Source organism: Lithobates pipiens, unplaced genomic scaffold (assembly GCF_037356315.1).
Source record: "Lithobates pipiens isolate NorthernLeopardFrog02 unplaced genomic scaffold, aLitPip1_a1.2 Scaffold_22, whole genome shotgun sequence".
NCBI classification, from domain to species: domain Eukaryota; kingdom Metazoa; phylum Chordata; class Amphibia; order Anura; family Ranidae; genus Lithobates; species Lithobates pipiens.
Window position 1 is genome coordinate 82,853,362 of NW_027507784.1, and position 16,748 is coordinate 82,870,109.

The 16,748-nt window shown below is 43.7% G+C and overlaps 1 protein-coding gene across 1 annotated transcript in view; it reads left to right on the forward strand.

Annotated features, from left to right (window-relative positions):
• ACMSD (aminocarboxymuconate semialdehyde decarboxylase) overlaps positions 1 to 16,748 on the forward strand; it is an 81,881-nt gene that overhangs the window by 6,022 nt on the left and 59,111 nt on the right. Inside the window, exon 2 of the mRNA XM_077447806.1 lies at positions 5,078 to 5,122. Coding sequence (XP_077303932.1) covers positions 5,078 to 5,122 — 45 coding nt within the window. The remainder of the gene's footprint in view (positions 1 to 5,077; positions 5,123 to 16,748) is intronic.

A 16,748-nucleotide genomic window follows, 5' to 3' on the forward strand; every position in this document is an offset into this window, starting at 1 on the left:
CATGTACACATAGTATACACAGACATGTTTCTATTGGCTGAGAAGGTACTGGAGAGGTGGGGCAGCTATAATCTCTGGATTTTTAGACCAAAAGGATGTCGGTAAAGGACATTTCAGAGACGGATGTTAAAAAAACACACATTTTTGCATACTGTCCCTGGTTTTACTGAGGCTGGCAACTCTGATTGGGCCCCCAAGTGGCATGGGGCCCTCAGGCAGTGCCCGAGTGGCCCAATGGTCAGTCCGCCCCTGCCCGCGCGTCTGCCAGCTGGTTGAAAAGCCAAACAAAGCCCAGATTGGCTTGGAATAGATCTCGAATATGGTAACCCGGAAGTGATGACCTGGTATAACCGGATGTCAATGGCGCAATAAACAAAAAAATATAAAGCATTCAAAAACACCAATCTTGGTGTATTGAATGCTTTAAAGGGCAGAGGAAGCATTTGGGGTCTTATAGATCTCTCCAAAAAGAGTACCTGTCACATGCCTATTGCTTTCACAGGATGTTTACATCGCTTGTGACAGCAATAAAAGTGAAAAAAATGTAAATAAAATTAAAGCAACAGAGTATAAATAAAAAAATAAAATAAATTAATAGTTTTAAAAAATGTAAAGCGTCCTTTTCCCCCTGTGCTCACATGCAAACAAACAGCAATCCTCCCACACATGTGAGGTATCGCCTCAAACGTCAGATTGTGGACAGTAATTCTAGCCTTACACCTGCTCTGTAAATCTAAAGTGGTAACCATAGAGAATACCACAGACCACATGGTCCCCGGCAGTCTCTATGACCTTCAGAGGCCAGGCGTGACGTTACGACGTCACATCCGGCCCGGCAGATGTAAACACTGGCTGAGATTGCTTCTTTTTTACATTTAAAAAAGCATTTACATTTAATGAAGGTACAACATTTAGCAACTCACATGGTTGACGAATAAAACAGGCACATCTAAGTATGCAGGCATCTTAGGTAAAGCTGTCCACATAGACCATCCTCCACACCGCCATCGACGTCATCCCTTCCACGCTGCACTCCATGAACACTTCAAGCCTCACTTTCAGATCGCTCTACTGCAGGGAAGTCTTCCCTCTCACGATTGCAGACTGACAGTGGTAAGAGCCAGCGGTGCGGGGGATGGTCTATGTCAGTGATGGCGAACCTTGGCACCCCAGATGTTTTGGAACTACATTTCCCGTGATGCTCATGCACTCTGCAGTGTAGTTGAGCATCTTGGTAAATGTAGTTCCAAAACATCTGGGGTTCCAAGGTTCACCAACACTGGTGTAGGTTGGACAGCTTTACCCCGCATTCCTGCATACTTAGATGTGCCTCTTTTAATCATCAACCATGTGAGTTGCTAAATGTTGTACCTTCATTAAATGTAACCATATGGCTACACTTAGCCCTTGTACACACCGTCGGACATTCCGACAACAAAATCCGTCGGATTTTGTCCAACGGATTTTGTCCGAAACTTGTGTTGCATACACACAGTCGGACAAAGTTGTTGGAAAATCAGATTGTACGTAACGTGATGACGTAATTTCGTTACAGCGGGACTACGTTCAGGCTAGTAGCCAATAGCTTTTGTCTAGGAATTTGATCTGAGCATGCGTGGCACTTTGTCCGATCGGAATTCTCTACACACAATCGGACAAAGTCCGATCGGATCATGTTGTCGGAAAGTTTTATAGCCCAGCTCTAAAACTTTGTCTGTCGAATATTCAGACGGAAACAGTCCGATGGAGTCGGATTATACAACAACACGGTCCAATCAGACATTTTCAGTCGGAATGTCCGACCGTGTGTACAAGGGCTTAGAGGCGCCCCTCTTCTCTTTTATACTCTGTAGCTCCTGCTGAATTTTGCTTCTAATCCCCTTGTGGAGGCTTCCATTTGTGGATGGACATTTTATGGTTACACAACCTATCACATTGCTATAATCTTTTTATATGGACTATAAACTGAAGGACTTATTAATGAATAATTGTGGAACGAATCATCTGAGTTTCCATTATTTCTTATGGGAAAATTTGCTTTGATATAAGAGTGCTTTGAATTACAAGCATGTTTCCGGAACTAATTCTGCTCGCAATCCAAGGTTTTACTGTAAATGCCATGCAGTTAGGGTTTTTATCTATGATAACGACATTGGCTTTGCTAGAAAAAAAAATTCTTGTTTTCCCGAAAATGCTGTAAATAACCTAAAAAACATTTTTCCAGTGTATTTAGCAGGGACAGCGTTGCTTGTATCACCATTTCATGCAATGATCAATTCCCCCCCACTGTGGGCATGAATGGGATCTTATTATTAGTAGATCAATAGACTAAAGAGGGCACAGCCTTCAGCAGGGTGATCTTCCACCTCCCAGCCCATCTCTGCTGCTAAATTATGAATGAAGGGAGAAAGGTGACCTTCACCCACTGAGTCATCTATTCTACATGGAGGGATCTGCAGACTTCCTCTGATACGGCAATGAATAACTCAATCCTGGCCGAGATACACAGTTCATCTGTCAAGGAACGCAGGAAGAGCAGACTGATATCACATTTATCGTTCATGCTACTGTTGCTGAGTAATCAGCAGTGGGAAATGATAAAGTTGTTTTGAAGAATGATTAAAGCATTAAAGCGGACCTCCACTTATTTTTCCTCTGCCCTTGTTGCTGTTTTAACTTTGGATAGTAAAAGCTTTTTTTTTCTGCCAGTAAATACCTTATACAGCCCACTTCCTGTTTGTCTAGTCATTAGCCTAGGCTTATGACATCATGCACAGCTCTCTCTCTCACTCTTGTGAGATTTTGCCAGGAAGGGAGGGGGGATGAGTCATAAGAGGGCCAATGAGAGCTGTGTAAATCCAGGAATTGAACAGGCAGCAGCTTCAGCTGCCCACAGTTAAAATGGCTGCAGCCAGACTCAGCGGAGGGAGATTTCTGCAGCATATTTGGCAAGTACAGAATCTCAGTATATATAAAATAATATGCAAAGTGGTTGGAGGGAAGCTTCAGAATGGCAAAGATGTTTTTATTACAAATTATGTGAGAAGACTGCAGTTCCTCTTTAATAAACCTAAAAGCAAACATTTACTATATTGCAGCTTGCCAATTCTTGGATGTTGGTGGCTGCATTTGTTTTCTTTTAAAAGCTTTCTTTCCTCTATTTTCATCTGGGGCTCCAGCCCAGGGCCGTTTTTTTTAAGGCAGGGCAAAAGGGCCCTGTCATTGTTGTGGGGCCCAAAGCAGCTGCCTCATACCTGCCAACTATCCGAGTTTAAATTCTCTTGTGGTTTTAGTCCTGTGCTGTGTCCCAATATCTCAGTGTGAATTGCTACTACTAATGATGCCCAGCTCTGTGCAGACCCCGTGTTTACATGTAAATTACTGGCATTCACATGTAAATGACGGCAGCATTCATATGTAAATAGAGGCGGCCAGCGGCATTGATATGTATATCATGCCCCCCTGAGGTCATATCCACGGTAATCTCTAGCAACCAATCAACAAGCAGAATTCATGTGCTGTAACCTCTAGCAACTAACCAGTGAGCTGTAATGTGTGCTTTAACCTCTAGCAACCAGTCAGTGAGTGGTAATGATACTGTAACCTCTGGCAACCAATTGCAATAGCTGCCTGATCTGATTCTGTAAAACGATTTTGAATCTAGCTGCTATATATTGTATGTCTCAGAGCAGGTGGAGAGCAAAACTGCATGGAGAGGGGGCGGGGGGGCAAGAAAAGTTTTGCCCAGGGTCCAATCAATATTAAAGACGGCCTTGATCCAGCCAGTAAATCTGTTGCTTTTCAAAAGAACAAGCTGTCAAGCAGGATGTTTCAATTACAGAAAAATGAAAAACGAAAAGAAAAAAACGTTTTCTGTAACTGATAAAGTGTGAGCTGGGGTTTGGCTTCAATTTGTAATTCTAAATCTGATAGTCCATCGAACACTCCCCTCCCCCCAGACTGACAATGCTGCTGTCCATCCAAAGGTGCCCCCTGTGCTCCTTCATCCAGAGTGGAGGCACTCTAATACAGGAGTTGTGTTACTGGCCAGATCACCAGGTGAAAGCGGAGGGGGGGGGGGCCTGAAAAAAGAAAACTAATGCAGCCACCACATCTAATGATTGGTAAGCTGCAATATAGGACATTTTTGGTTTATGGTTTATGGTTTAATACTGCTTTAAATCGGTTACTCCAGAGCAAAAGTTTGGATGCTTCCTCCCCCCTCCCTCTCTCACATTTGAATGTTAATAGATTTTTTTTAATTGAATGAATTTTTTTGTGCCGCAAAGCAGCACTTCCGTATTTCTTACCTGGGTTAGAGTGACTTAGAGAGTAACAACTACGTTATATAAGAAAACATTGTTAAAAACACAATTGGCAAGTACAAGTTAATAAGATTTTATGGATACAGCATAGAAGGATAAACTTCCCAACATGTTTCACCCATATATCGGGCTTCTTTAGGGGATGCTGTTCAGGTACAAGCCTTCTATTGAACAAACATATACATATAATGATTACATCAACAATTAATTTATAACCATAGTATCACAAACATAATATTTTAATTTTAATTGCATAACAACCTCAATATATACATGTGCATGTCTATTATCAGGGCAACACTCCTTACCTTCTCTAAGGGGTCACAGGTATATGTTTTTTCAATAGAAGGCTTGTACCTCTAGCTGGACAACATCCCCTGAAGAAGCCCGATATATGGGTGAAACATGTTGGGAATTTTATCCTTCTATGCTGTATCCATAAAATCTTGTTGAATTGTAGTTGCCAATTGTTGTGTTTTTAATATTTTTTTATTTTTTCTAAAATAAAATAAATTCTTATATAACATAGTTGTTACTATTTTTCGAATTAATTTGCACCTTAAAAATCCCATTTTCTTTCTCTATATATAAACAGGGGGAAAAGTTTTGTAGTCCAAGGAACTAGCCGGGAAATGCACAAACATTGACTGGTCAGATCAAAGACTAATACAACCAACCAATATTGAAATGATCTAACTCTATAGAATTGTACATCAATGTCATCAATGTGCCTTCTTTCTTTATCTCTTCAGAAATACGGCTATGGTGGATGGATCCAGATGCAACATACCACCAAGGTTAGTTCTATCTATTGAACTTATTTTGCCAGTACAGAGTCACACATGTGGGTGTATACACAGTGGTAAAAGACTGCCCACTCCTTCCAGCTAAGCACAATGAGGGCAGGATATTACATGTAGATTGATGGAGGCTTCACCTCCCTCTTAATCTAAGACGCAGACTGGAGGGGCGTGACACAGCCTATGACTGGCAGAAATCCACCCACTCCATGTTATTTCCCAAAAATAAAAAATAAAGATTTGATTTCAAATGTATATTTGTATTATGACTAAAAGTTGTTTATTGTAATTAACCACTTGCCGCCCAGGCCAGTTCTGACATTTCTCTCCTACATGTAAAAATCATTATTTTATTTTTTTGCTAGAAAATTACACAGAACCCCCAAACATTACAGATATGTTTTTTTTTAGCAGAGACCCTAGAGAATAAGATGGCCGCCGTTGCAACTTTTTATCTCGCACGGTATTTGTGCAGCAATTTTCCAAACGTGTTTAAAAAAAAAAAAAGTTTCATGCATTAAAAAAAAAAATAAAAAAAAAATAAAGTTAGCCCAATTTTTTTTGTATGATGTGAAAGATGATGCTATGCCAAGTAAATAGATACATAACATGTCACACTTAAAAATTGCACACGCTCGTAAAATGGCGCCAAACTTCGATACTTAAAAATCCCCATAGATTGCGTTTGAAATTTTTTTACAGGTTACAAATTTTGTATAACAGAGGAGATCTAGTGCTAGAGTTATTGCTCTCACTCTAACGATCACGGCGATACCTCACGTGGTGTGGTTTGAATGCCATTTACATATGTGGGCGCGACTTACGTATGCATTCGCTTTACTTTTCGTATTGTTTTTGTTAATTTTACTTTTATTTTTATATTTTGACACTTTCTTTTTACATTTTTTTTATCACTTTTTACAGTTTTTTTTTTTATCACTTTTATTCCTATTACAAGGAATGTAAACATCCCTTGTAATAGGAATAGTGCTTGACAGGTCCTCTTTACAGTGAGATATGAGGCCAATAAGTCCCACATCTCGCCTCTAGGCTGGGAAACCTAAAATAAAAAAATAAAAAGATCTCAGCTTCCCAGCCAAGGCGGGCGTAGTTTTTCCAAATTATAAACAAAACCCAAAGGGTTAAAAAATAAAAAAAATAAAAAAGATCTATTGAGAAAAGATTTATAAAAGATGCCAGCACCAAAAAGTCTAATACTAAACTCAAATGCAATGTCATAAATAAAGATGCAGCGCTAATATAATAAATTAATAAAAATTATGGATAAAAAAAAAGCAATGGTGGAAAACTCTCAACTGAGAAAACTAAGGCAAATACCACACTGGAATTGCTAAAGGTTATATCCCAGAAGATACTAATTAGTAGTGAAACCAAAATTAGTTAAAAAATAAAACAACTAATAAATGAAAGTAATGGTGAAAAAAATCTCACTTAAAAAAGCTAAAACAGATACTACAAAAAAAAAAAAAAAACATTTTCCAAATGCAGAGGCTGGGCGTGACGTCATAACATTGTGCCCAGCCTCCGAATAATCATAGAGACTCCGGGAACCATCTGGCCCACCGGAAATCTCTATGGTCAGCATCCGGGGCTGGTCGGTTCCTTTTCCAGTTCGCCAATGGCAGGGGCGAGCCGGCAGAAGCACTGGAGGGTGGTGGAAAGGGGGGGGGCCCTCTTTCCGCTATAAGAACAATTCAGACGATATGATCATTCTCATGGTGAAGGGAAACGCCGGCTCTGAAAGCTGATATCTGAATGATGCCTGTAGCTGTAGACATCATTCAGATATCACCGCTCAAAGTCTGCAACGTCATATGACGTTACACGGGTGGCAAGCGGTTAATTATTTCTTTTTACTCTGTACCCAAAGCTGTTTTTTTATTTTGAACATGTGACCAGCAGCAGAGGACTAGAAGCTCCTCCTGCTTGTGTTTCCCTGCAGACAGGCTGGGAGAGAGCTGGGTCATGTGACAGCTGGATATCGATTAGGAAAAAGGTACTCAGATTTTTTTTTTATTATTATTCAAATAATTAACCACTTCAGCCCCGAAAGGATTTACCCCCTTCCTGACCAGAGCACTTTTTGCGATTCGGAACTGCGTCGTTTTAACTGACAATTGGGCGGTTGTGCGTCGTTGCACCCAAAAAAATTACGTCTTTTTTTCCCCACAAATAGAGCTTTCTTTTGGTGGTATTTGATCACCTCTGCGGTTTTTATTTTTTGCGCTGTAAACAAAAAAGCGTCAATTTTGAAAAAAAAGAAATATTTTTTAGTTTTTGCTATAATAAATATCCCCCAAAAATATATAAAAAAACTATTTATTTTTCCTCAGTTTAGGCCGATATGTATTCTTCTACACATTTTTAGTAAAATAAATAAATAAAACGCAATAAGCGTATATATTGATTGGTGTGCGATAGTTTGGATAGTGTCTACAAAATAGGGGATAATTTATGGCATTTTTATTTATATTAATGTTTCTGCAATTTTTATAGTGATTGCGACATTATGGTGGGAACATCGGAAACTTTTGACACTATTTTGGGACCATTGTCATTTATACATCGATCAGTGCTATAAAAATGCACTGATTACTGTGTAAATGACACTGTCAGGGAAGGGATTAAATACTGGGGGGGGTTCAACACCAGCTGTACTACTCAACTTTGTCACCTTCTGTAAATATCTAATGTCCATGTACTGTGTCATTGTTAACTTCAATACTTTTAAAATAAAAACCTATTTATTGTTAAAAAAAACACTAGGGGGAGATCAAGGGGTTAAGCGTGTCCTATGGAGTGATTCTAACTGGGGGGGGGGGGGCTAATAGTCACATAACAGCAGGGCTGTCTTTAATACTGATTGGACCCTGGGCAAAATTTTTCTTGGGGGTCCCCCATGCAACTTCGCTCTCCACCTGCTCTGAGACATACAATAAATAGAGGCTAGACTTAAAATCAGTTTACTTTATCAGATCAGGCAGCAATTGTGATTGGCTGCCAGCGGTTTCAGCGTATCATTACTGCTCACTGACTGGTTGCTAGAAGTTACAGCACACATTACGGCTCACTGATTAGTTGCTAGAGGTTACAGCACATGATTTCTGCTTGTTAATTGGTTGCTAGAGATTACTATACAGTAATACTGCTCACTGGTTGGTTGCTAGAGGTTACAGCACATCATCTCCTCACTGCAGGGGAGCATGATACACATAAGAATGGCGCCTTTATTTACATATCAATGCCGCCAGTCACAGCTATTTGCTTAGTAATGCCGCCACTATTTACATATGAATGCTGGTTATTTACATGTAAACACAGGGTCTGCAGGAGAGTCATCTGTACACATAGGGCAGAGCTGGGTAGCATTAGTAGCAGCACTTCACACTGAGATATCGGGACACAGCACAGGACTAAAACTTCAAGGGACAAGGAAATTGAAACTGGGATAGTTGGCAAGTATGAGGCAGCTGCTTTGGGCCCCACAACAATGACAGTGCCCAGGGCAGCTGCCCCTTTTGCCCTGCCTTAACCACTTCCCGACCGGCACACACCGATGTACGTCGGCAGAATGGCACAGACAGGCAAATGGGCGTACCTGTACGTCCCTTTAAATTTGCTGCTGTGCCATCAGCGCACGCGCGCAGGGGTCGGGACCTCCGGGGATACCCGCGATCGTCTCACGGAGAGGAAGAATGGGGAGATGCTAATGTAATCAAGCATCTCCCCGTTCTGCCTAGTGACAGTGTCACTGATCTCCGCTCCCTATGCCCGGGAGCAGAGATCAGTGACGTGTTGTTTGGGAGCCACGTCGCACGACCACGCAATTGTCAGTTAAAGCGTTGCAGTGCCAAATCACAAAAAGTGCTCTGGTCTTTGGCCAGCAAAATGGTTCAGGGCTTAACTGGTTAAAGATGGCCCTGCATGTTAGAGATCACTGCTCCCGATGACAGAGAGCAGTAATCTCGGCCATGTCACTAGGCAGAACGGGGAAATGCCTTGTTTACATAGGCATCTCCCCGCTCTTCCACTCCGTGACACGTTCGCAGGCACCTGGTGGACATCGAGTCCGCGGGACCCGTGGTCACAGAGCATGCAGCGGGACCACAATGCCGCTTCTTAAAGGGGACGTACCCGTACTCCCATTTGCCCAGCCATGCCATTGTGCCGACGTATATCGTTGTGCGCTGGTCAGCATGTGGTTAAAGTGCCATCATCCAGATACAGAAATAGAAAGGAGAATGTGAATTAAACGGTGTGTGCTTAGTATTACTTGACAATAATAACTCGGAATGCGTAAACGCAGATAATGCAATGAAATCCCCTATAATATTGAACCCTCTTCTTCAGGTTTGGCGGCACTTCCGAAGTCACTGGAATTGTTGTCATTAAACCGATGTGAGAAGAGAGAAGAGCGTTTCGTGGTGCGAGGAATTATTCTCACATATTTCCGGGGCGGCTGATAAGCACGTTTCTGGCGGCGCTGACATTTATCATGAGAGAAGAGGCCGCATTAATCAAGTTCTGGAACAGAGATATCGAAGGAACGGGTTGCCATGGCAACCATGGTCAGCCTCTCCGTCATGTATGAATAAATATCCTCGCGAGGACACTTGTGCCAGTTGCACGTCAATATTCAGCCCCTTCAGTCTTATTTGGAAACTAATGAACTGTCTTTGCAGCGCTCACAAACACGGGGACTTGATTCCATTAATTAGGGCAGGTTTTGTGTGTGTGTGTTGGGGGGGGGGGGGTTATACCTCTAGCGAGCGACGACTAATACAGCTTCTTCTTGCTCTGACTTTTGGAAAGCTCCGAAAAAAATAGATTTTGCTAAGGCTTGGGTTCACATCTACAGGTGCCACCAAAGCGCGGGCACATCCCTGCGGGTCATGCATAGGGAAGTTAGTAGAGGGAAGGTCTGGACAGCCGTACTCCAATAAAAACGCATTTTTTGTGCAAAATAACAAAAGTAAAAACCACAGCAGGGTACGAGATAAAAAAAACATCTGACGCGTTTCACACTCTCAACAGTGCTTGACCAGACCTTCCCTCTTCTAATTGCTATGTGCTTAGCCTGCACCTGATGCTTCCACCCTGAGGAGAGTGTCATTTCCACACATCCACCTGAAGCGGTGATCCCTTCCCCTCATGCAAAGGGCAGCCCATTCATTTCAAGTCCCTGACTCTTTTCCAAAAATGCACTTGCACACGTCTGCAGCTGCATGGGGGTATCGTTAACAGCGAATGGTACTGACGCACGCTAAAGGGCGGCGCATTTCTGTGCATGTCGGGGGAAAACATGTGATTTTGCGCACATTCCTGCCACGCGCTATAGTGAAGCCAGCCTTAGGCCTCTTCCACACAACAGCTGGGAGGGTGGTAAAAAAAGGACCCACAGCCCCCCTGCCTGAATACCCATCTAAAGTACACAATACAAGTTTTGTATACTTTAGGTAGATGGCCGAGGGTGCTGTAAAACCGTTGTTTGTGGTGCCATTGTCTTGAATGGCAGAATGTGACAGGCGTTGCCACCTGTCAACTCAACATGCCGCAATGCTTTGCAATGTGGCCATCGCAAATTTTTTTAACGCAGCGTGTCAAGTTGACAGGTGGCACCGCTATCAGTTAGTGGTGCCACCTGTCAACTAGACAGGTGGCACCCTTTACATGTGTCACATTGGGGAGATTACCCTTCACTTCCTGTACCATTGCCAAAACAGGAAATTAGAGAAAATCCCTCCAAAGTGAGGGAATCCCTGGTTGTCAGAAAAAATAGTGATTAAACTTTACTAGTATAAATGGGACACATAGGTTTGCTACCTTTCTCTTCAAACCGAACCCAAACACTTCAGCTGTGCACAGTAAATGTTTGGGGTTTTAGTATCCACTATAGGATTGTAACAGACCTGGGACACCTTTGGGCACTCCAAAGAGAATAGTAATGTGATACACATAGTGCCCCCTCACCCCCTGTCAAGCCCTGTTCCAAGCGACCTTCCTGTTTGAATAATGCTTTCGGGTTTCAGGTGGACTGGAACCTGGACACATGATTCAAAACCCGGACTGTCCGGGTGCATTCCGGAAAGGTGGTAACTCTAGGGACACACAAGCCAACAGATAGGAAAATTTACAAATAATTTTATTTTAGTTAAAATCACATAAAAAAAAAACATCTCCAAAAAGATTTATTTAGGGTCCTTGAGACAGAAGACCCACACAGCATAGTTTATACTATTCCATTAATGTATAAGCCCCGTAGGACCAAGACATTAGAGGCCGATGCATTCCGCTTTAATTGCTTCCTCCGGACCTTATATTCTTGTACTTGGGAATGAGTTATTCGGGATGTAGTATTCAACACCAGCCAAACTTATATCATGGAATGTCCAATTTCTGTACTAGAGCAGCCATTCTCAACCAGGGTTCAGTGGAACCCTAGGATTCCTCCAGAGGTGGCTAGGGGTTCCCAGAGCTGTGGCTGATTTACCTCCTGTTTTGATGTTGCCTCCATAGTTCTGAGCCAATGTCATTTGGAGGAGCGAGTGGTATGACACCAATGATTTTTATAGCTCTCTGTAAGGGGGACATTTTTACCACCACTGTAAAAAAGGGCATTCTTCTCAATGGCCAACAAAGTAAGGGGCATTGTTCCCACTGACCCCCAATGAATGGAATTTATCAGGGGTTCCCCCAATACCTGAAAATTATTATAAGGGTTCCCCTGGGGTAAAAAGGTTGAGAAAGGCTGTACTAGAGTATTCAAATATTGTTATCAACATTGTGCAGTGGTACATGGGATCCGACTCAGATGATCAGTGGACTCAATGTAACAATAGAGATGACATGATCCTTCAAAGGTCCCCTTCTGGGTGCTGGATAGTAAAAATTCCCCTCTGACTGGGGATGTCTTGAGCAAGCCTTTGGCCAGGAAAGTGACACAAAATGGTAAAGAGTTTCTCCCAACAACAGGTGGGGTGACTGTTCTATCTGAGAAGGAGAACTATCTTTCAATCAGAGGTCCACTTACACGTGTCCCATAGGGGAGATTTTACTTCCTGTCCTATAGGCAAAACAGGAAGTGAGGGATTAAATTGGTTTAGTTCCACTTGAAGACTAGGTTCTCACTAGCCCATTCCTTGAAAAGCGTGGTTGACGGTCCAATTGTAAAACCCTAGTTCGAGGTCTCATTGACTTGAATGGCTGAGTTTGACAGGCGGTGCTACCTGTCAATTTGATATGTCGCGATTCTTTGCGATAAAATCATCACAACACGTCATGTTGAACTGACAGGTGGTACCGCCTGTCAAACTCGGCTATTCAAGTTAATGGGTCCGCAAATAACCATGGTTTTACAATAGGACTGCAAACCACATTATCAGAGAATGGGCTGGTGAGAACCTAGTCTTTAAGCAGAAGTAAACCAATTTAATCCCTCACTTCCTGTTTTGGCTATAGGACAGGAAGTGAAGGGAAATCTCCCCTTGGGGGACACATGGAAGGGGACTTCTGATAGCAAGATGTGAGTGCTTCTTCTCGGATAGAACAATCACCCCACCAGTTGTTGAGAGAAACCATTTTGTGCCACTCTCCTGGCCAAAGGCCTGCTCATGATATCTCTAGCCAGAAGCCTTAATATTCACAATAAAGGAATGTCCACACACAGATGCACTTTCAACACTTTACTGCAACTTCACATCTTCATGTAACTTCCCGTGACACACTCTGTATCACATTTGAAATACTAACAGAATCTTCATGGAACCCCACATGCAAGGTTAGACATTCCGTAGCACAAGTGCACATCTTTTAGTTGACCCATCTTCCCTTTCCTCTATTCCTGTTCTTAGGAGCACCACACTTTTAGGACCACTTCCCTGCGTGTACTAAGTCCACGGTCCTAGACTACCATCACCAAGTCACAGGACCCACCATTCTCCTCCCAATGACCCTTCTGTAGCTCTACACAGCTGGGCATGCTCCCAGGTGACAATATAATCCTTAGGCTTCCACCACTTCTCACATAAGAGGACTCTGTCTAGGCCTCCAATGCCTTGTCCACTCCATTACAGGACCTGCAGAAGAAGGTCAGTGGAGACAAGACGACACCAGATTTTCCTCCCATGTTCTGTACCACCTTGCCTGGGAAGTCAGTCTTGCAAAGGGCTCTTTGGATCAGCTCTGTGTAGGACTATATGTTAGCAGCTCTAGGATGTTCTGTTACAAAACCCCATCTACACTGGGTCCCACCCACAGCTGACATTTTTATGGGCACTAACTCCACTCATTACACCGCAAGAGGAGGGTTTTCTCTAAAAGGGTAGCTAACACTTTCTTATAATTTTCCCTTACCATGCCATGATAGCAACATAGCCAGACAAGTTAAATGCACCTGCTAACATAGATAGCCCCCCTCCAGTACCGCCATAAAGGCCCATGCGTAGATGTGCCAAAGGGATCTACCCAGGTTTTGGATCCTGGCAGCACCCATTAGCACAGAGACGGGAGATTTACCCACACATCCAAAAAAGTTTCAGACTTCCATAATAGCCGTCTTTGTGACAGATAGCTTGGGAAATTTGCACCTGCATAGATGTGCCACAGGGCTCACTTGGGAACCGAATCCCTGTGGCACATCTGTGCATTTGCTGGGGGGAGAGAACAAAAAAAGTTTTTCTCGCTTAGGCGATAAATGCAGAAGTGTTACTTTGCAGAACAAATAAATTACATACAGTTAGAATAATACATTCATATCCAATTATGAGAGAGTGAGGGGGGAGGCAACATGACACAGTGCCTTGAAAAAGTATTCACACCCCTTGAAATTTTCCACGTTTTGTCATGTTATAACCAAAAACGTAAATTTATTTTATAGGGATTTTATGTGATGACTTTAAATGGGAAGGTGCAATATGGCTTTCCAATAGATTTAATTACTGGGTCAGTCAATATGTCACAAAGGGTTCAAATCCAGTCACCAACTCCACAATATTTGTAGTAGCAGGTCTCCTTTAGTGATGAACACTGGCCCCCTTTAAGATGAGAACAATTCCAGGTTAGCTTCTGCAGCGATCAGACAGCGGTGGCTTTGCGATCCAGCTGTAACCTTTAGCTAGGCTTGGTGACATCAGAGCAGGAATCAGCAGGTCTGGATCCAGTAATAGGCCTCAGAAGGAGCCCCCCAGCTCCAGCAAACGGCAGCATGGACACAGACTGGACTCCAGTGGCATTGCTAGGGGGCGGCTATTGAGGCTATAGCCCGAATCTGGGGCCCATAGCCCCGAGTCTCTTACCACAAGGGTTCCTGCCTAACCAGAGGGCCGTGGTCTCTCTGCAGCCAGGCTGCGTATGCAGCCGGTGGACGGGCTGAAAGAAAGAGTCGGGCAGGTGGATGACAGAAGCAAGTGGGTCGACGAGCAGAGATTACATCATCTCTCTCTGCCTGCCCCGCATCACCGCTCTTCTGCCCTCAGAGCGCAGGCCTCTTTAATGTCAGAGGTGCGGCGGGGAGCAACGAGATGGCATCATCTCTCTCCACCTGCAACGCATCACCGCTCTTCTGCCCCCACAGTGCGGGCCTCTTCAATGTCGGAGGTGCGGCGGGCAGCGGTGAGATGGCATCATCTCTCTCCACCCGTCCCGCATCACTGCTCTTCTGCCCACACAGCGAGGGCCTCTTCAATGTCGGAGGTGCGGCGGGGAGCGGTGAGATGGCATCATCTCTCTCCACCCGTCCCACATCACTGCTCTTCTGCCCACACAGCGAGGGCCTCTTCAATGTCGGAGGTGCGGCGGGGAGCAGCGAGATGACATAATCTCTCACTGCACGTCCCGCATCACCTCTCTCCTGCCCTCGCTCAGAACTAAATGCTAAATGGACCTGTGCTGTCAGCCTGGCACCAATATAGCGACAATGCACATTTGGTGGCACTGGCTGGCATGGCAAGTGAAAATCTGCAAATAGTGGAAGGCGATCATCCACATCTGGTGGCAGGTGACAGTGGCAAGTAACAAGCTGCACCTGGTTATAGGCAACAGTGGCAAGTGACAAGCTGCATCTGGTGGCAGGAGATTTGGCAAGTAACATACTCGGGGCTCCCACTGATTCTGCATTATGGTGAGTTGAACCACTTCATTATATATTACAATGTAATAATAGAAATAATGTGCTTCAATCACCCTGACACCATATCAACCATGGTGCCATGATGATTGAGGCGCCAATACCAGCCATTGCCGGTGAAAAATTGCTTACCACCCGTGGCTATGGGCTCTAGCCACAGATCTTTTGCAGACCTAGCAACGCCCCTTCTGGACTCCCCTCTAGTTTCCCAGGCTTTTAAATGTACATAACCCCTCCTGCATGCAGGCACACTGGATTTTTTAGTTGACTGTGTCTCTATTGATAATGGAGTTCCTTCTAGCTGGGACTGCATTTTCCATCAACCCGTTCTCTAATACCGTGTACACATGATCGGATTTTCTGTCGGAAAAAACTTGGATGGTTTTTTCGACGGAATTCCGCTCAAGCTTGGCTTGAATTCACACAGTCACACAAAAGTTCTCTGAACTTTCGACCGTCAAGAACCCGGTGACGTACAACACTACAATGAGCCGAGAAAATTAAGTTCAATGCTTCTGAGCATGCGTTCAATTGTTTCCGAGCAGGCGCAGGAATCTTGCGTGTCGGAATTGCTACAGACGATCGGAATTTCCGATCTGAACTTTTTCCAACCAAAAAATTGAGAACCTGCTCTCAATCTATTGCTGGTGGGAATTCCGCCAGCAAAAGTCCGATGGAGCATACACACGGTCACATTTTCCGACCAAAAGCTCTCATCTGTCTTTTGCTGCCCGAATTTCCGATCGTGTGTACGGGGCATAAGTAAAGATGAATCAGAGTTCACAAAGCTCCATCTTGTGGCAGAAAAAGGGAATTTCTTGCAAACTATAAAAATGCAATAATAATCCTGCAGATTTCAGTTACAATGGGTCTTCTTGTACAAAAAGACATCCTCTAGACCAGGGATATGCAATTAGCGGACCTCCAGCTGTTGCAGAACTACAAGTCCCATGAGGTATAGCAAGACTCTGACAGCCACAAGCATGACACCCAGAGGCAGAGGCATGATGGGACTTGTAGTTTTGCAACAGCTGGAGGTCCGCTAATTACATATCCCTGCTCTAGACCGAGGGCCACTTAAGAAACTTAGTAACCGATCATGGGCCACAATGAGCAGATGACATTTCTGCATCCACTCTGCTTATGCAAAGCGGACACAAACACAGCCCACTCTACTCTATGGGGCCCTCTTATCTGATCAAATGGAAGGGGGCGGATCCACTTCCCTTTTTTTAGCAGATCGGATTGCAAGGAGGCAGGTGAAAAAGGACACAAGTCTGTTTACATCTGCCGCTCCATAGAGGTGAATGGAGGGTCCGATTGGGTCAGACAGATCATGTTAAAGGGGCATAAGGCTACTTTTACACTGATGGTCTGTAGACTACCCATACCTGTGGCTTTCCCGCAGGTTAGCTGTACTTTGCGATAGAATTTCTTTCTGAAAGTGCACCAAACCCACAGGTAAGACCAGAAGTCTAA